Raw genomic sequence first — 20518 nt, 5'->3', positions numbered from 1 at the left:
GTCCCTGCACGCACAGCCTGCGCGGGGGCGGGGCCACGCCCGGGGCGGTGCGTCCCAACCGCTCCCGCGACGGTTCGAACTCCGCGCCGCTGCGGGCCGCTGGTTCCGGGGCTTGTGTCTGAGGCTTCCACACCGGGGCCCCGGAGCGGGTCCGAGGCTTCCGAGCGCAGACTGGGACGCGGCGTGCGCAGTCGTTGCGTGGGTCTCTTCCCAGCTACGGCTCGCGTGGTGAGCGGCTGAGCCTTGGCGGGTGGAAGCGGTGTGTCTCGGGGAGTTTTGTTCCTTCCCCTAACTTGGACGCGCGCGCTTCTTCTCAGTCTCCCTTGCTGAGCATGCTGCCCAGCAGGGTTACGTTTTACTTGAGGAAAAATATCAAAGAGGCAGATGTCAGATTTCCCTCCGCTTCGGTTCCAGGTGGATGTAGGGTCAGTCTGAGTCGAATTGAACGTTCTTGGGGCAGGGGAGTGCTATATAAGTCTACGGCCGTTTTCCCAACTGGAGAATGTTGACTGCAGTCCATCCTGTCACATACAGGGGCAAAGAATACTTGTCCTTTGTGTGGTGGGTGTGCGTGCGCACACCTACCTGCAGTCGCAGTCGCGTTGTTAATGAGGGCCAAAAGATGACGTCAGCACCCGTGGGGGGGGGGATGACGTTAAGACAACGGACGTAGGCTTTTTTTGACTAACAAAATTGAAATGAGCAACCTTTATCTGGATAATAAGTCATCCACTATGAAAGTATCTGAATGTCAAATTTCATATATGTTCATTGCTATCTTAGAAAACTTTAAAAAATTTTAGGTGAATACTTAGAAGATGTTAACTATAAAACCTGACAAGCATATAATACTGAAAGGCATTTTAGAACTTATCCACGTTTCCTTTTCTCCTTCACCGTCCCACAGGGAGCTAGAAATGTTGAATAAAGCAGGATGGGGACCTGTTTCATTGATTTTTGTCTAGCAGAGCCCTCTTACGTAAGCAAAAGCAAATTTGTGGAAACAAAAGGGGAAAGAGAATTTAGAAACAGTTTGTTTGCTAAGATTATATAACATCTCATTTAGTTTCCTGTCACAGTTTCTTCCAGTAAGGTAAATTTTTTTCTTTTCTACCTTCCTATGTCTGAGAAATTATGACAGTTTTTGAATTCATGTAGCACACTGTGTTAGCTAGATGCGGAAAAGGAAGGGTAATTTAGTACCCATCATTTATTCATTCAAAACACTGAACTTACAGCCCTGATCACAATACATGGGGCTCCTAACATTTTTGGAACATTTGGGATGTGGCCAGAGTTTTAAGGCTGAAGGCTGGCGTTTGGTGCAGCGCCTTAAATTGCTACTTGGGGTCCCGCTTTCCGTTTTCAGTGCCTGGTTGTAGTACCAGTTTCTCAGCTTCCAATCCAACATTCTTGCTAACAACACTGAGAGGCAGCAAGTGCTGACTCGAGTTCGTGGGTTCCTGCCATCCACATGGGCAATCCAAAAGGAGTTCTGGGCTGGCACAGCCCTGGATGGTGCAGGCGCTTGGGAAGTGAACCAGAAGATCTCTACCTTTCCAATAAATGAAAATAAATAGAATTTTCAAAAGCAAAGAGATGCTACACAAGGTAAATGGGCTCTGGAAGAAGAGTGCTGTTTAACGTTATATAGAAAGATCTACAGTAATAAATATTCAAAAGCTTTAGCTTTTTATTGTTTAATTACAATGGTAAAATTCTGTCCATCACAATTTTTTTTAAAGATTTATTTATTTATTTGAAGGTCAGAGTTACACAGAGAGGAGAGGCAGAGAGAGAGAAAGGTCTTCCATCCGATGGTTGACTCTCCAGTTGGCAGCAGTGGCCGCAGCTGCGCCAATCTGAAGCCAGAAGCTTCTTCCGGGTCTCCCACGTGGGTGCAGGGGCCCAAGGACTTGGGCCATCTTCCACTGCTTTCCCAGGCCACAGCAGAGAGCTGGATTGGAAGTGGAGCAGCTGGGTCTCAAACAGGCGCCCACATGGGATGCTGGCGCTTCAGGCCAGGGAGTTAACCCGCTGTGCCACAGCGCCGGCCCCTCATCGCAATGTTTTATGTGTAGGGAATTTAGAAGTTTCACAACCGTGAGATACTCCTCAGTTGGAGAAACAAAAGCTTTTCTTCATATGTTTCTATGAGTTGAAGAGTCAAATGTCACTTTTGTCTCTGATCATGACTTGTGAATGTGTTGTTTCAATTTTATAATCATTTATGGGAAGAGATAACTTTTATCTGATAATTGGCCTTTTAAGAAAATATGAATGACTATAATGAAATTATTTTAGGCCGGCGCCTCGGCTCACTAGGCTAATCCTCTGCCTTGCGGCGCCGGCACACCGGGTTCTAGTCCCGGTCGGGGCGCCGGATTCTCTCCCGGTTGCCCCTCTTCCAGGCCAGCTCTCTGCTGTGGCCCGGGAGTGCAGTGGAGGATGGCCCAAGTGCTTGGGCCCTGCACCCCATGGGAGACCAGGAGAAGTACCTGGCTCCTGCCATTGGATCAGCGCGGTGTGCCGGCCACAGCGCGCTGTCCGTGGCGGCCATTGGAGGGTGAACCAACGGCAAAGGAAGACCTTTCTCTCTGTCTCTCTCTCTCACTGTCCACTCTGCCTGTCAAAAAAAAAAAAAAAAAAAAAAGAAAGAAAAAGAAATTGATACGTAATAGAAAAGTGCAGTTTATTTTTTTCTCCTCATTAATTTATCATTTAATATAAATGCTGACAGAAAGCAGATAAAGACCTTGCAGACACTTCGAAATATATACACTCCAAAAGTTGAATCACCTCTTTTTGGAAAGTGCAGTTTAACAGTTTAACATAATTAAAAGGTCTTTGGATCCTGACGACCTGGATTTAAATTGTAGTTTTACTGTTTACAGTTTGTGTGATCTTGAGCAATTTTATTTTAGTCAGTTTCATCATCTTTAACATGAATAAAAATAGCTTACCCAATTATTAGGAAGATTACAAATGCTTAGAATAGGGGAACTACAATAACTTGACCCTGGCTGAGGTGGAAAATGCTTCTATTGAAATGGTATTGAATTTACTATTATGGCTTTGGTTACACTACAGAGAGAATCATTGTTACCGTGTTTTTGTTTTGTTTTAAATTGCCATGAAGGATTTCACAATTGAAATAGGAAAAATGATCAGTTAAATTAGTGTGAGAGTATTTTGACTGACAGCACAGAATCCTTCAGGCAAGGAACAAGAGGTTTTTTTTTTTCTTTTCTTTTCTTTAAGAAATGGAATCTAGTTCATCAGATTACTATAATAAAGACAATGAAGAAGAAAGCCTCCTTGCAAATGTTGCTTCCCTGAGGCATGAACTGAAGATAACAGAATGGAATTTGCAGAGTTTGGGGGAAGAGTTATCCAGGTAAGTAAATATAAAGTTGTATAGAATAAGAGTTTAATTTATTAGTGGAATGTTTATTAATTTCACTATTATATGCATAATATATTTCTAGTATGCCTCTGGAATAAAATAATTTTCTATACCTGTTAATATAATTCAGTTTATAGAAAAAATTTTGGAGAGGCAATTACATATTAATTGTGACATCTTTAATGTATAACAACTCAAGAGTATAAAATATATGTTTTGGGCTTTACTAATCTTTTGTTATTATGACTGTTTTGAGTCTTAAAGCTGGAATAGAAGCTCTGGAAATAGATTGCTGGTTTGACGCTAACTGTAGTTTCTTTAAAATTGAGTGGAAACATTGCCTTATGTTTGTAACTATGATTCTAATTGTCAGCAGCATTCCAGGTTATTTTTGTTCTTACTTAATGTATAGAAATGTGTGATGAATACTTAAGCTAAGAAATATATGTGTTCTTTTTTTCTCTAGTGTTAGTCCAAGTGAAAATTCTGAAAATATCTCCAATCCCTCGAGATCTGAAAGGCTCATTTTGGAAGATCTTGTTCAGCCTGGCCACTCTGAACTTTCAAATTACTCACCTTTTAAAAAAATTTGTAAAATGGCTGGTAGCAGTACTGATTTTCAGAAAAAGCCAAGAGATAAGGTTATTGTTTTTAAACCTGTCTACTTAAAAGTAGCTTTACTTTTAGATCTGTTTAAAATATTTTTCTTGAGTTTTTTTAATACCATATTTATGTTTTCTATAATCTCTTTATGTGTGTTCAAGAGTTCCAATATAATTGTTCTTTTTATGTCCTAAAAACAAAGTAGTAATCTTGTTGTATTTTTAACCATATTTATTACTTTTTTTGGAGTAGAATGTCTTCCTTTCTTAACTAAATTATGATCCCCTTGATTTTTAGCACCATTCTCTATATATAATAGGTAATCAATTATTTAAGGAAAGTGTACTTTCTTTGTGGCTTGTATGTGCTATGTGATAGCATGGCACTATTCTTCTTTCATTATCTGTATGTTCTGTTGATGTTAGACATCTTTTCCTGGTCTAGAACTCTCTCTTATTCTGTCATATTATCTACCTCCATATGTTGATCCCCTCTTCCTTACTCAACCCTTTAATCTCCCTTTCCATTCTTTTCTTTCTGTTCTTTATTCTCTTGCTCCCAGTTCACATATGCACATCATAATTAATTTTTGGTAAAAATTAGTTCTTTGCACCTCAGAAAGCCAGTCATTGAGAGATTTTCTTTTTTTAGGAAGAAGTGTAATAAAGCTGTATGAGACTACATTTTAGAAAATAAATCCAAATTATGTATCTACAAAGAGTATATTAGTTTTTGGAAGTTCTATCTCTGTCATAATTCAAATTGTGATCATTCTTACTGTGTATTATATACAACTTAGTTGAAATTGGGCTTTGCTATAAGCATAAATCAAAAGCCAGATCACCAGTTGGAGGAGAAAATTTATTTGTAATACCTATCAGAGGCAAAGAACTAGTTTCTCTAATGTGAAAAGAGCTCCCTGAAAGGGTAAGAAAATCAGTAATATAATAGGCAAAAGATACAACTGGAAATGAAAATGATCTTCAAATAAGAAAGTGTTCATTCTTGTTCATGAGAGAAATTCAGGATGAAATTCTACTTAATTACCAGTTGTTACCTATAAATTTATTACATTTCCAGATATTTGACAGTGTATTCTGTTGGTGATATTAGAAGGGCCTTGATGGCTGATGGATATGCAGAATGATGTAACTTTTATGGAGAGGCATTTGGCAATATTTCCCAAACTGAAAATATGTTAACCTTGATTTGGAATTATCATTTCTGGAAAACTATCCCGGGGGTACACCCACACAACTATAAAATGCATTGTTTATTAAAACAATATTGGAAGTCCCTCAAGTATCCACTTACAGTAGATTACTTGAATAAACTGTGGATCATTCATGCAATGGAAACTGTGTAGTTGAGAGGGAAAAAAAAGAATGTAAAGTTCTCAGTGTATTGATTATCGAGAGATTGCCAGTATATATTGTTCAAGTTAAAATTACAAGATGCAGATCAGTGTATGTAATATACTGTATAGGAAGGTAAGGGAAGTGGATATCGTATTGTTTGCATATGCAGGTGGAATCACTAGAATACAAAGCACATTTATAAAAATGGCTACCTGCCTGTGAAAAAATGAGAAGGCAGTTTCTGTGTATAACTTTCTTTTATATAGTTTTGACTTTTAAATTGCATAGCTACATTACTCGTAAAATAAAATTAAGTGTTTTGAAAATCACAACCCTCATAAAAATTAAACTTTTATTATAAAATTTAAAAATGTATAGTAAAAATATATGTACAGATTAAAGAATATTATTTATCCACTTTATTGTTGGTAGACATTTGGATTCATTCCATTTACTGTACAGTGGAATGGACTTTGTAGCTGTGAATATTTTTATATCTTCAGGTGCAAAAGCATAAACATTTGTCAGATTTATACTCAGAAGTGATATTGTTGACTCTTAGCCAATTCAACTTTACATAATAATATCAAGCAGTTTGCCAAAGTGTACTACTGTCTTCCACTTTGTACTTACAGAGTTCATATTTCCACCAGCAATAGAAAAGACAGTAGTTTTTGTCAATGTTCACTGAATATCTTGACTCATTTTCTGAGCTGCTTTGTCATTTTGTTGATAATTATGTATAATTTTGCATTAATTATATGTAATCCTTATATGAAATAATTAAAAATATACTGTTTTTCGTTTTCCAGACTCCTTTTTCATCTTCTAACCCTGTGGATCAGGAGATTAAAAGCCTTCGAGAGAAACTTAATAAACTTAGGCAACAAAATGCTTGTTTGGTTACACAGAATCATTCTTTAATGACTAAAATAGAATCTATCCACTTTGAATTAACACAGTCAAAAGCAAAAGTATGTATCTTGAAATACTGAGTATACTAACAAAGTAATTTTAATCATTTTAAGATTTATAATTGGAAAAATATCTCTCTTATTTCCTTAATGTATTATACATAATTTTTATTGTGATAACATAATATTAACATGTTATAGAAACAAATTTATATGGGTTTTATATCAAAATGATTTAGGGGAACTTTATAGTTTTTGCATTTAGCTAAGTTAGCTCAAAGCTTTAAGATTGCCATCTTGTGTGACAGCCCATTAATCTTTTTTGGTATAATATTTTCTCATTTTTGAAAACTTAAAAGTAGATTGAAAAAGAGGAATAAAGATTACCCAGAGTTTCTACCACCTAGAAACCATCTTAATGCTTTATTACATAGCTGCATCAAGGCTTTTTTATTTTTTTTAAAAGATTTATTTTAGGCCGGGGCCGCGGCTCACTAGGCTAATCCTCTGCCTTGCGGCACCGGCACACCGAGTTCTAGTCCCGGTCGGGGCGCCGGATTCTCTCCCGGTTGCCCCTCTTCCAGGCCAGCTCTCTGCTGTGGCCTGGGAGTGCAGTGGAGGATGGCCCAGGTGCTTGGGCCCTGCACCCCATGGGAGACCAGGATAAGTACCTGGCTCCTGCCATTGGATCAGCGGGGTGTGCCGGCCGCAGCGCGCTGGCAGTGGCGGCCATTGGAGGGTGAACCAATGGCAAAAGGAAGACCTTTCTGTCTCTCTCTCACTGTCCACTCCGCCTGTCAAAAAAAAAAAAAAAAAAAAGATTTATTTTATTATTTGAAAGAGAGAGTTACAGAGAGAGGTAGAGACAGAGAGAGGGGTCTTCCATCCGCCGGTTCACTCCCCAGATGGCTGCAATGGCCAGAGCTGTGCCGATCCGAAGCCAGGAGCCAGGAGCTTCCTCCGGGTCTCCCACGCGGGTGCGGGAGCCTAAGAACTTGGGCCATCATCTACTGCTCTCCCAGGCCATAGCAGAGAGCTGGATCGGAAGAGGAGCAGCCAGGACTAGAACTGGCGCCCATATGGGGTGCCAGCACTTCAGGCCAGGGCTTTAACCCGTTGTGTCACAGCGCTGGCCCGCAGGCTATTTTGAATAGTTTTGATTTTTCCTGTTTTTTGTTTCGTTTTCTGATACATCTGCATAGCTTTTCCATTACTCCTTTTTTTATGATATGCTATGATAGCATATCATGATATCATATCATATCATATGATAGCATCATCATATCATATCATCATATGATAGCATATCATATGATAGCATATCATAAAAAAAGCATGTATCATTATGTGATTATACTGTGACAGTTAATTCTCCTATTATAAAAATCATTTATTTACCTAAAAAGGTGAGAGACAGAGATTTTCCATCTGCTGGTTTACTCTGCAAATGTTTGCAGCAGCAAAGGCTTGTTCAAACCAAAGTAAAGAACCCAGAACTCAATCCAGTTCTCCCATTGGGTGACCAGGACTCAAGTACTTGGGCCACGTTCCTCTGCCTTCTCAGGCACATTAGCAGGAGCTGCATCAGAAGTGGAGCAGCTGGGACTCGAACCAGCACTCCAATATATAATTCCTGTATCATAAGCAGCAACTTAACCTCCTGTATCACATTGCTGGCCCTCACTGTCTTCTAAGTTGTGCTGAGGTATACTTTCACCAGCAGTAGAGGAGAGTACATACTGCCCCACATATTAGGTTTAAATAATATGATATGTGAGTGCACTTACAACAGTGTACAGATACATTGCAGAGCAATACACACATGTAGAATGGTCACTGTTTTGCTTTTTATAAAAAGTGCATGTTTGTGTATTTGTATGTGCTGAATGTAGATATACATATAATTTATGAGGGTTTGTCAGAAAAGTTAATAGAAAATGTGTCTCCTGAAAAAAACTGCATGGATTAATTTTTATTTTTATTTTTTTATTTTATTTATTAATTTTTTTGCACTAAATTTAACTTGATTCCATTTTTCAGTCCTTTAATATAGAAGGATAGGATGACTACTTTTGTACTGTTTATCTTGATTTTTTTATGAGGTTTATCTTTAAAAAGTTTTGATCTAAATTCATTTATTTGAGAAGCAGAGAGAGAGACTGAATCTGCTGGTTTACTTTCCAAAAACTCACAAACAGCCAAGGGTGGGAACCAAAGCTGGGAGCCAGGAACTCAATCCAGGTCTCTTAACGGGTGCAGCGACCCAGTTACTTGAGCTATTACTGTGCCTTCCAGGGTCTGCACTGGTAGGAAGCTAGAATCCCAATCTGGTGCCTAGAGTTGAGCCCAGAAACTTCTATGTGGGACGTGGACGTCCTATGCAGTGTCTTTACCACCAGGCCAAATACCTGCCCCATACTATTTCTTTTTTTTATTGTTGTTATTTTTTAAATTGTTATTATTTTTTTTTATTTGACAGAGTTAGTGAGAGAGAAAGAGAGAGAGAAAGGTCTTCCTTCCGTTGGTTCACCCTCCAAATGGCTGCTACGGCCAGAGCTACACCGATCCGAAGCCAGGAGCCAGGTGCTTCCTCCTGGTCTCCCATGCGAGTGCAGAGGCCCAAGCACTTGGGCCATCCTCCACTGCCCTCTTGGGCCACAGCAGAGAGCTGGGCTGGAAGAGGAGCAACCCGGACTAGAACCTGGTGCCTATATAGGATGCTGGCGCTGGCCACCCCTACCCTTTCAGTATATGTGTTTATCATTTAGATTCTTTTGTGATTTATCTGCTCACCTATAATTTTTATTATGTTTTTAATTTTTCTTCAACTATAGATAATCTCTTTAAGGTATACTTAATTATTTAAAGTCACAAAAGAGATACAAGAAGAGTTCAGTAACTACTGAGCTAATAACATTTGTATCCTTGTTAGGATATTAATACTCCAGTGGCTATTTATTCTAGTCAGTATGACAGATTCTGGTATTTCCCACCTCAGCATTTTCTAAGTTGATTGAATAAAATTCTTTTTAGGGAAGCTGCCTTTTCCAGAGCATGACTGAGCTTGGGCCATCCTCTGTTACTTCTCCAGACACATTAACAGGGTCAGAATCAGAAGTGAAACAGTCAGGTCTTGACCGGTGCTCATATGGGATGCCAGAGTCACAGGCAGAGGCTTAATGTGCTGTGCCACAGTGCAGCCCCAAGAGAAAGGCATTTAAAAGCTGTTTGGAAGATTTTTGTGTGTGGGTGAAAGTTGTTGTCTAGTAGCCTTCATTTGTGAATTGTGGTTGTGAAAGGGGCTCGCTCTTTGCAAAACACCTGCTTGTCCCCAACCAGTGTCAGTATCTGACAATCTTTAGAGCAAGCTATTGGGTTTCTCTAGCAAAGAATCCTTTCCCTAAGTGAGATAGAATAGGAACCTGGGGGCTGACAAATTTATATTAATTCTCGTTTATAGCCCTACCTCATCCCTGCTCATCATTCTACCTTGTGTCTAGAATCCTCCAAACTCTTCTGTTTGATTTCTTAATACAGTATCCTTTCTACTGTTTTCTGGTGGCCATCACCTTGCTGTTGCTATTCTGAGAATGAAAAAGGAGTGGTGAATCTTAGCTGCAATCTTTCAACTGTATCTCTGGTTTTCCATGCAGGCTTCACCCCTGTCCTCTATTTTGCCTCAGGCCTCTGTTATACACTTTTTGTTCAGGGATAATTAGTTTTCTTCTGCACTATTTTAGTTGTAGATTCTTGTCCTGCTGCATTAGTTACACTTTTCTTGTCTTCCAGGAGGAAGGATTACTATGCTTTTCTGTATTATTTGGGTTTTTGCTGGTTAGCATGTATTCTAAAATTAGGTTTTTGAGTCATAAAAATTCCAAGAAATATTTTCTTATGTAATTTTTTATAGTTTAAAAACATGATTTTTTATAGTTTAAAAATTTTCTCATTTATGTGAAATGAATTTTTCTAAATGGTATTGGTAGACAATCTGTTTTGTTCCCCAGAAGTTAATCAGTTAATCTGGGTTATTAAATTAAGGGTGATGGCAGTAGCTTTCTTGCTGAGACTTCCTTCTTATGGTAAATGCCCTTGCACTGCTAGGTGAAGCATGAGCTTTACATTTGGCTAGTGACTATGGAGTCCTATTGAACTACCTCATCTGATGGGAAGAAAGCTAATACCAAGTAAGTTAATTTATTGTTTGAAACATAATACTCTAAAAGTTGTTTTTATACTTTAGGTTTCTATGCTTGAGTCTGCTCAACAACAGGCAGCCAATGTCCCAATTTTAGAAGAACAGATTATAAATTTGGAAGCAGAAGTTTCAGCCCAAGATAAAGTTTTAAGGTAAATAGACTATGGATTTAAAATTTTATTTACTACTTCTACTTTTTGTTATATCTTGTTTTAATATATATGAGAACTTCTAAAAAAAGGTGATTTATTTTTAAAGATTTATTTATTTGAAAGGCAGAGTTACAGAGAGGCAGAGGCAGAGAGAGAGGTCTTCCATCCACTGGTTCACTCCCCAGATGGCTGCAAGGGCCGGAGCTGGGCTGATCTGAAGCCAGGAGTTTCTTATGGGTCTTCCCACGTGGGTGCAGGGCCCAATCACTTGGGTTATCTTCCACTGCTTTCCCAGGCCATAGTAGAGAGCTAGATTGTAAGTGGAGCAACTAGGACTTGAACTGGTGCCCATATGGGATGCCAGCACTACATGTGGCAGCTTTACCCACTATACCACAGTGCCAGCCCCAAAATGGTTTATTTTTATTTGAAAGAACAGCACAAAGAGATGGAGAGCCAAAAAAAAAAAAAAAAAAAATCTATCTACTGGTTTACTCCCCAGGTGGTCTCAACAGCTAGGCCTGCGCCAGGCCTGCACCAGGAGCCAGGAGCTCCATCTTAATCTCCTACATGCATAGCAGTACTTGAGCCATCTGCTGCTTTCTCAGACACATTGGCAGGAAGCTGGATTGGAAGTGGAGCAGCCAAGAGTTGAACTAGTGTTCTGATACAGGTTGCTGGGGTGTTGCAAGCTGTGGCTTAATGTGCTGACCCCTTTGTCATTAATAAATCTCATCTGCCTCTACTGGACCTAAAAGTGTAAAGTTGCCTCAGAACTTGTTGAATCTATTTTCAGTCATAATGCCCATTGGCTACAGATTGCATGGAATATATAGAATAAAAAAGACTAAGCTGAAATGCTTATTTATGTGCTTTGATTAAATATGAAGCAGGGGGTCAGCATGACACAGCAGGTTCAGCTGCTCTACTTCTGATCCAGTTTCCTGATATTGTGGCTGAGAAAACAGCAGATGATGGCTAAGGTACTTGGGCCCCTGCCACCCATGTGGGAGACCCTGGTGGAATTCTGGGTTCCTGGCTTTGGCCTGGCCCAGGCCTGGCTGTTGCCAGTATTTGGAGAGTGAACCTATAGGGGGAGAATCTCTGTCTCTGCCATTATGCCTTTCACATAAATAAATCATCAAAAAAATATGAATTAGTTCATTTCTTGCCCTCCTTTACAGTTTATACTCAGTGTTTCAGTGGGAGTTCAAGAAATAAAAAAAATCATATTTTAAAATTTATTCTTCCTCTCTGCATGCACTTGGGAAGTAAACCAGGAGATAGGTAGATAGTACATGAAAGATCTCTCTCTGCCTGTTAAATAAATGAAAATTAAAAAAAAAAAAAACTCTTAGTTGACAGGTAATGAATATGACATGAATCTCATATTTGTTCTCCTAACTCACTGATTTAATGTAATAGAATTGTGGATGTTGAATTCTTGTACACTTGGATTAATCACATTAAAACATTTTTAAATGTTTTAAAATATTTATTTTACAGAGAGGCAGAGAATAAATTAGAACAGAGTCAAAAAATGGTGATTGAAAAGGAACAGAGCTTGCAGCAATCCAAAGAGGAATGTATTAAGTTGAAGGTGGACTTACTTGAACAAACTAAACAAGGAAAAAGGTTTGTATGTGTGTGTGTGTGTGTGTGTTTAAGATTTCTTTATTTATTCAAAAGTCAGAGTTACAAAGAGAGAGGAGAGGCAGGGAGACAGAGAGGTCCTTCATCCGATGGTTCACCCTGTAATTGGCCGCAATGGCCAGAGTTGCGCCGATCTGAAGCCAGGAGCCAGGAGCTTCCTCTGGATCTGCCACGCGGGTGCAGGGGCCCAAGGACTTGGGCCATCTTCCACTGCTTTCCCAGGCCACAGCAGAGAGCGGGATTGGAAATGGAGCAGCTGGGCCTCGAACCAGCGCCCACATGGGATGCCTGTGCTTCAGGCCAGGGTGTCAACCAACTGCACCACAGCGCTGGCCCCAAGTGTGTATTTTTAATGCAAATAGTTTTTGTGAAAGGGACTAAAAGAATATATTTCTTATTTAAAATCTAGTTAGGGGCCAGTGTTGTGGTTTAGTAGGTAAAGCTGCCACCTATAGTACCTGCATTCTATATGGGTGCCAGGTCTAGTTTAGCCAGCTCCACTTACAATCCAGCTCCCTGCTAATGGCCTGGGAAAGAAGTAGAAGATGGCCCAAGTGTTTGGACCTCTGCCACCCAGGTGGGAGACACAGATGAAGCTTGCTCCTGGCTCAGCCTGGGCGTTTATGGCAATCTGGGGAGTGAACCAGTGGATGGAAGACCTCTCTGTGTATATTCCTCTTTCTGTAATCAAATTAATAAATGAATCGTTAAAAAATAAAATTCTAGTTAATTTTTAGAGTGAAATAATGCTAGAAATTTCGCAGTAGAATAGCTTAATGCTCTTTTTTGTCTATTAATTTGCTTTGTATTTTTCATTAAAATTTTCATGTGTGGATTTTATATTCTTGGTTTTCCAAATTAGGCTTAATTCCAAGAAGACGGATAATGATTATCAGTACAATAGCATTTACTTGTTTCTGAAATTAAATTGCATGACCTGCTTAAGCAATACATTAAAAGCTTTTAAATTAATTTACCTTTAATAAATTTTAAACAATGTTAGATTAACTCCTAAAAAAAATTTTGCCTCATAGATTTGATAGAAAATTCATGAGAAAGTGTGATTGTGTCTTCTTTTAGGAATACAGAAGTAGTGCCAAAATAGCTGTTTTGTTTAAATCATGTCAGGTAGCCCTGACCAATGAAGCATTAACTTTCAATGCCAGTTGACTTCTAAATTAACAAAGATTTAAAACTTCTAAGTAGATGGCCTAAGTACTTGGGCCCCTGCCACCCATGCCGGAGACCTGAATGGAGGTCCAGCCTCCTGGCCTCCCTGGCCACTGCAGCCATTTGAGAAGTGAACCAGAGGATGGAAGATCTCTCTGTCTTTCCCTCTCTTTCTGTAACTCTTCCTTTCAAATAAATAAAACAAATCTTTTTTTTTTCTAAAAAGAAAAAAAAAACACAAAACTTCTGAGTATACACTAATGAAATTTTGCAACATAATATGATTATAGCAGTTTATACCTGGGGTAAAATAATAATTTGCATTTTTATATCCTTTCACAAAAATATATTTTAAAGATTTATGATTTAATTTATTCTACCAATTAGGTTATGAGGAAAGTATTTTTTAAGTTATAATGAATAGGTTAAGTATTTGCTTATGAGTCATTTTTTTAATGTAAATAAATTTGCATTTTATGAACACTATTTCCTTAGACTCATTAATGTTATGGTATGTATTTGGTAGACAGTATGGCTTAGTGGAAAATGTTTAGAATTTGAAGTCAGACATCTAGATTTTACCTCTTAGTGGCTTTGTTACCATGGGCAAAAGTTTCAGCCTTTCCAAACCTCAATTTTTTCATTTAATATATCAAGATATTTTCTTGTTATGGATAGATATGAAGATTAAATGAAAAAGAAATGTAAGGTACTAATTGAATAATAACTACTAGCGTAATGTAGCTTTTGCATATGCTATGTGGTTAAATACTTTAAAATTCAGATAAATTGTGTACATGGTTACTTAAAATAGATAAGACTTGACGACTAAATTCATCATATAATTGCTAAGAATAAGTTTAGAGAAAGAGCCAATAGTTTCCTCGAATTAGGTAAAAATATTATAGGGTAGTATGTTAACTTTGCTTTCACAAGGTGAATACATGCAGTTAGACATGTTCGGGGCAGCAAGTGCAAAGATATCAAAGTATAAATAGTGTGATTGCTTAAGAACCCTTAGTAGTTTTATGTACTTAGAAGTACGTAGGGGGCTGGCTCCGTGGTGCAGTATGTTTTCTCTACCTGCGGTGCTGGCATCCCATATGGGCACTGGTTCTAGTCCCAGCTACTCCTCTTCCAATCCAGCTCTCTGCTATGGCCTGGGAAAACAGTAGAAGATGGCTCAAGTGCTTGGGCTCCTGCACCCGCATGGGAGACAAGGAAGAAGCACCTGGCTCCTGGCTTCTGATAGGCACAGCTCTAGCCGTTGGCTCCATCTGGGGAGTGAACCAATGGAAGGAAGACCTCTCTCTGTCTCTCCCTCTCACTGTATGACTCTACCTCTCAAATAAATAAATAAATAAAATGTTTTAAGAAAAAAAGTACATAGATGTAGTTTTCTTGAGTTGAGAAAGATAGACTGGATTAAACAGTAAAAGGCTTTTTGTATTAGACTAAAGAATTTGTGTTTTCTTCTGAAGAGCATAAATAGACAGTTGAGATTTTTTGGTAGATGTATGATATGACACGTTGAGCTTTTTGAAGAACTAGAATGAATGAATGTTGACATTTTGCTATGCTCTGAATGTATCTCCCCGAATTCATGTGTTCATGGAAATGCACTCTTCAATGTAACAGTGTTTGGAAGTGGGACTGTTTGGGAGGTGTTTTGGTCATTAGGGCTGTGCCCTCATGAATGAATTAATGCTATTGTAAAAAGCCTTACGGGGGCAAGTGCTATGGGGTAGTGGGTTAAGTCCCTGTCTGCAGTGCCGATATCCCATATGGGCACTCATTTGAGTCCTGGCTGCTTCACTTCCAATCCAGCTCCCTGCTAATGCACTGGGAAAGCAGCAGAAGGTGGCCCAAGTGTTTGGGCTCCTGCATCCACATTGGAGACCTGGAAGAAGCTCGTGCCTCTTGGTTTTGGTCTGGCCCAGCCTTGTCATCTAGGGAGTGAACCAATGGGTGGAAGATCGATCGATTGATCTTTCTTTCTCTCTCTTTCTCTTTCTCTCTCTTTCTCTCTCTTTCTCTTTCTCTCTCTTTCTCTTTCTCTCTCTTTCTCTTTCTCTCTCTTTCTTTCTCTTTCTTTCTTTTTCTTTCTCTCTCTCTCTCTGTAATTCTTTCAAATAAATAAATAAATCTAAAAAAAAAAAAAGAAGCCTCAATAGAGGGAGTTTGCTCCTTTTTGGCCCTTCTGTGTTCTGCTATGTGAGACCACAGCAACTTAATGTCTGGTGCTCTCTTAGAAGCAGAGAGAAAGAATGGGCCATAACTTCCCTGGTGCCTTGACCTTGGACTTCCCAGCCTCCAGAACTGTGAGAAAAATATTTCTGTTCTTTATAAATTTCCTAGTCTTTAGTATTCCGTTATACTAGCACAAACAGAATAATGCATTCTGAGATTTGAAAGATGAAACCTTTGCAAGGAATTTTTTGGGTGCCAAAGATTATTCATAATAGATTAAAAAACCAGTGTAAAGGTAGGTTGTTTAGCTTTATAGTTCTTACAAGTGACATGGAAAAGAATGGAAAAACATTTCAGGTAAATATGTGGGAACTTCATGGAAAATATGCTATGAAAAAACTGTGGATTTAAAATTTTTTCTGCAGCAAAATAAACATTTACTTCCATTTTCCATGAACTTTTTGAAGTACCTTCTTATTCACCAAGACAAAGTTACTAAAACTACTTTTAGTGTCACATAGGCTAGACTTAAATGAAACAAGCATTACTGGAGTTAAAGATGATACTTATATAACATTTAAGTAACAACCACAAAGACATAAAGTCTAATCTTGGATATAGCTAACCATGTAGTCCCAAAATATACAAAGAAACTATCAGAATATCTAAAAGAATTGAAAAAAAATCTATAATCATACAGGGGAAATTTTCACACATTTATCAGAAATTGTTAAACAAAAAAGTAAAGATCTATAGATCTGAATTGGCAATTATTAATCCTTTTTAAAAAATTTATTTATTTCTTTGAAAGTCAGAGTTACACAGAGAGAGAAGTAGAGGCAGAGAGAGAGGTCTTCCAACTGCTGGTTCACTCTCTAGTTGGCTGCAATGTCAGAGCCTTGTGGATCTGAAGCCAGGAGGCAGGAGGTCTCCCACACAGGTGCAGGGACTCAAGGACTTGGGCCATCTTCTACTACATTCTCAGGCCATAGCAGAGAGCTGGATGGAAAGGAGAGCAGCCAGGATTTAAACCGACACCCATATGGGATGCCGGCACTACAGGCAGCGGTTTTACCCGCTATGCTGCAGCACTGGCTCCAGCAATATTAATCTTGATTTAATAGATATGCATATGGAACCTTATAGTCAACAATTTATGAATTTGGATTTTGGGACAGGCATTGTGGCGCAGTGGGTTAGGTTGCTGCTTGGGACACCCATGTCCCATACTGGCGTGCCTGAGATTAAGTTCTACCTCTGCTTTTTTTTTTTTTTTTAAGATTTATTCATTTATTTGAGCGGTAGAGTTACAGACAGAGAGAGGGAGAGACAGAAAGGTCTTCCATCCTCTGGTTCACTGCCCAAGTGGCTGCAATAGCCAGAGCTGGGCTGATGAGAAGCCAGGAGCCAAGAGCTTCTGCTGGGTTTCCCATGTGGGTACAGGAGCCCAAGTACTTGGGCCAAATTCCACTGCTTTCCCAGGCCATTAGCAGGGAGTTGGATCTAAAGAAGTGCAGCTGGGACACAAACCAGACATATATGTGATGCCAGCACCGCAGGCAAAGCCTTAGCCTACTTTTCCACAGTGCCGGCCCCCCGCCTCTGCTTGTGATCCAATGTTTCACTAATGTGCATAGAAGTAGCAGATGATGGCCCAAGCACTTGGATCTCTGCCACCCCAGTGAAGATCTGAATAGAGTTCCTGGTTCTTGGCTTTGGTCTGGCCCAGCCCTGGCTACTGCGGGCCATTAGAGATTGGACCAATGGATGAGACATCTCTCTTATTGTCTCTCTGCCTTTCAAATAAGTAAAGCAAACACATAAATAAGAGAATCCAGTAATTTAAAGTCTTGTAGATTTGGAAAAAGATATTTTTAAATTTTTATTTATCTATTTGAGGGGCAAAGAAACATAGATTGACATCCACATACCTGGAACGGCCAGGACTAGGACCAGGAGCTGGGAACATCGTACAAGTTGTCCATATGGGTGGCAAAAACTCAATTACTTGAGTCTTCAACACTGCCTACCAGGGTCTGTATTAACAAGAAGTTGCAATCAGGAATCAGAACTAGGAATTGAACTCAAATACTCTGATACAGGATATGGATGTCTTAATTGCTAGGCTAAATGCCTATCCCTGTTTGGAAATTTCAAACTAGCTTTATTGGTGTTCCTTGGCCACTGGAGGAATTACTATGAAAATTACAAAACTTTTAGAACTGAATAATAAATACTACATGTCACTGCTTATAAGCTACAACAAATGATCTTCTTAGTGGAATTTTTTTTTTTTTTTTTTAAAGGCAGAGGGAAGACAGAGAGTGATCTTCCATTCACTGATTCACTTTCACAGTGCCTGCAACAGCCAGGCCACACTAGGCCAAGGTCAGGAGCTAAGAGAGAGATGAAATTCATAATTTAAAAATCTGCCTACAAATCTCTATATTTTTGAAGATTTACTTATTTGAAAGGCAGACTTAGAGAGAGGGAGAGACAGAGAAAAAGAGATCTTCCGTCCACTGCTTCAATTCCCAAATGGCCACAGTGGCTAAAGCCAGGAGCAAGGAGCTTCTTCCAGGTCTCCCACATGGATGACAGGGGCCCAAGCATTTGGGCCATCCTCCCCTACTTTCCCAGGCACATTAAAAGGGAGCTAGATTGGGAGTGGAGCAGCGGGGATTTGAACTGGTGCCCATATGGGATGCCAGCATTGCAGGTGGCAGCATAACCTGTACCACAATGCCAGCCCCTACAAATCTATAAACTAGTCAAAATAATGTTGGTTACAGAAAGAAACATCAGAGTCACTTTGGCTCACATTGTTTAAAGTGAAGAAGACTTACCATAATAAATTTTAGTGAAAGTGTTGAGCAGTTGGAATTCTCATGCATTTTTAGTGGGAATATAAATTGGTAGAACAGGGGGCTGTGCTGTTGTATAGAAGGTTAATCCTTCATCTGCAGCGCCAGCATCCCATATGGGTGCCCATTCTAGTCCCCACTGCTCTTCCAATCCAGCTCTCTGCTATGGCCTGGGAAAGCAGTAGAAGATGGCCCAAGCGCTTGGCTCCTGCTTCCATGTGGGAGACCTGGAAGAAGCTCCTGGCTCCTGGCTTTGGATCAGCCCAGCTCCAGCCATTGTGGTCATTTGGGGAGTGAACCAGCAGATGGAAGACCTTTCTGTCTCTCTCTCTCTCTCACTGTCTGTAACTGTATCTCTCAGATAAATAAAATCTTAAAAAAATTAAATAAATAAATTGGTAGAACCACTTTATGCCAAAGCTAAAAGTAAGCTCTCCCTATGATCCATCATCTACTGCAGCAGAAATGAATCCCTGTATCTATTACAAGACATGCACAAGGTTGTTCAAAGTAACCTTTTTGTGATCACTAAATTTTTACCAACAGTAGAATAAATAAACTGTGATATATCTACATAGTGAAATACATGCATCAGTGAAAAAGAGCAACTACAGCTATGTGACAAAATGAATGGATATCACAGTTACAAGATTAAACAAAAGAAGCCAGACACAAAAGAAAACTAAAATTCCATAAGAAGTCTAAGATAAGCAAAATTAATGTGTGTTGTCAAAATAACAAATAGTGCTTACCTCTTGGAGTATTCACTGGAAGGGTATACATGGAAACCTTTTGGGGTGCTGGAAATGGTTTCTGTTTGAGCTGAGTGGTAGTTACATCACACATACACAGAAATTCAATTCACTGGAAACGTCTATATTTTACATAATAAACTCAAGAAGACTATAAATAAGAAGTAAATCTGCAGAGATGTATAGTCTTTATGGACCCAGGATTTGTTTTTTTTTTTAAATTTTATTTATTTATTTGAGAGGTAGAGTTACAGACAGTGAGAGGGAGAGACAGAGAAAAAGCTCTTCTGTCTGTTGATTCACTCCCAGATGGTTGCAATGGCTGGAGCTGTACTGATCTGAAGCCAGGAGCTTCTTCCGGGTCTCCCACATGGGTACAGAGGCCCAAGCATTTGGGCCATCTTCTACTGTTTTTCCAGGCCATAGCAGAGAGCTGGATCAGAAGAGGAGCAGCCAGGACTAGAACTGGCGCCCATATGGGCTGCTGGTGCTTCAGGCCAGGGTGTTAACCTGCTGCGCCACAGCGCCGGCCCCAATAAAATCTTTACAATAAATAGATAGATAGATAGATAGATAACATTATTAAAAAAAAAAAAAAAAAAAAAAGAGGGGCCGGCGCTGTGGCATAGTGTGTAAAGCTGCCACCTGCAGTGCCTGCATCCCATATGCGTTGCCAGTGCTGCAGGCAGAGGATTAACCTGTGCCATGGAGCCGGCCCCTAGGATTTGTTTTAATCAGGTTTATCACAGACACATGACTGCCATGGAGAAAGAAGTTATTATACTCATAGAGTGCTAGAAACAGTAGACATAATATGCATGTAGAGGGCCTAAATGGGAAGGCATCCTGGTCAGTAAGGAGACAGGAGGAATGGGAAGAAGATGTGGCCAATAGCCTTTATTGTGATTTGCAAGAGACGGAACAGGTGAGGCAGAGTAAAGAGGTTCAAGATTGGCTATTTTGAATAGTTTCAGTGGGTTCTGGATTGTAAGGGCTGCCCTAAGAAGTCTGGTGCTTGGCCCTGAAGTGATTAAGGTAGTGGAATATTAGCCCCAAGCATAGGAGCCAGATGTGAAGGATGAAGAGTGGGTTCTGGTTTGGTCAGTTGATTCATGAAAGTTACACTCAAGTTTATAATCTCTAAGAACTGGCTCATTCTGGTCTTAGCAGTCTCTCTGAGGTCACTAACAACCCAGATGTCCAAACATCAGAATAAAAAGACATCCTTAATATAGTGGAGAATACTATGAAACCTTAC

The 20518-nt window shown here is 39.5% G+C and overlaps 1 protein-coding gene across 12 annotated transcripts in view; it reads left to right on the top strand.

Moving 5' to 3' along the window:
• CCDC18 (coiled-coil domain containing 18) overlaps positions 1–20518 on the top strand; it is a 137781-nt gene that overhangs the window by 767 nt on the left and 116496 nt on the right. For 3 of the 12 annotated variants that reach the window (XM_070078028.1, XM_008264868.4, XM_070078030.1), the window contains exons 1-6: positions 30–228; positions 3262–3397; positions 3873–4047; positions 6180–6341; positions 10525–10631; positions 12138–12266. In XM_070078028.1, the coding sequence (XP_069934129.1) occupies positions 3264–3397; positions 3873–4047; positions 6180–6341; positions 10525–10631; positions 12138–12266 (707 nt within the window). In that variant the 5' untranslated portion in view covers positions 30–228; positions 3262–3263. Of the gene's footprint in view, positions 1–29; positions 426–907; positions 1094–1369; positions 1612–3261; positions 3398–3872; positions 4048–6179; positions 6342–10524; positions 10632–12137; positions 12267–20518 lie in introns of those variants that run through there. The other 9 variants (XM_070078029.1, XM_051857478.2, XM_008264871.4 and 6 more) reach the window with 7 other exon arrangements.

Source organism: Oryctolagus cuniculus, chromosome 7 (assembly GCF_964237555.1).
Source record: "Oryctolagus cuniculus chromosome 7, mOryCun1.1, whole genome shotgun sequence".
Lineage (NCBI taxonomy): Eukaryota > Metazoa > Chordata > Mammalia > Lagomorpha > Leporidae > Oryctolagus > Oryctolagus cuniculus.
This window is presented reverse-complemented; position numbering and strand designations above follow the sequence as displayed.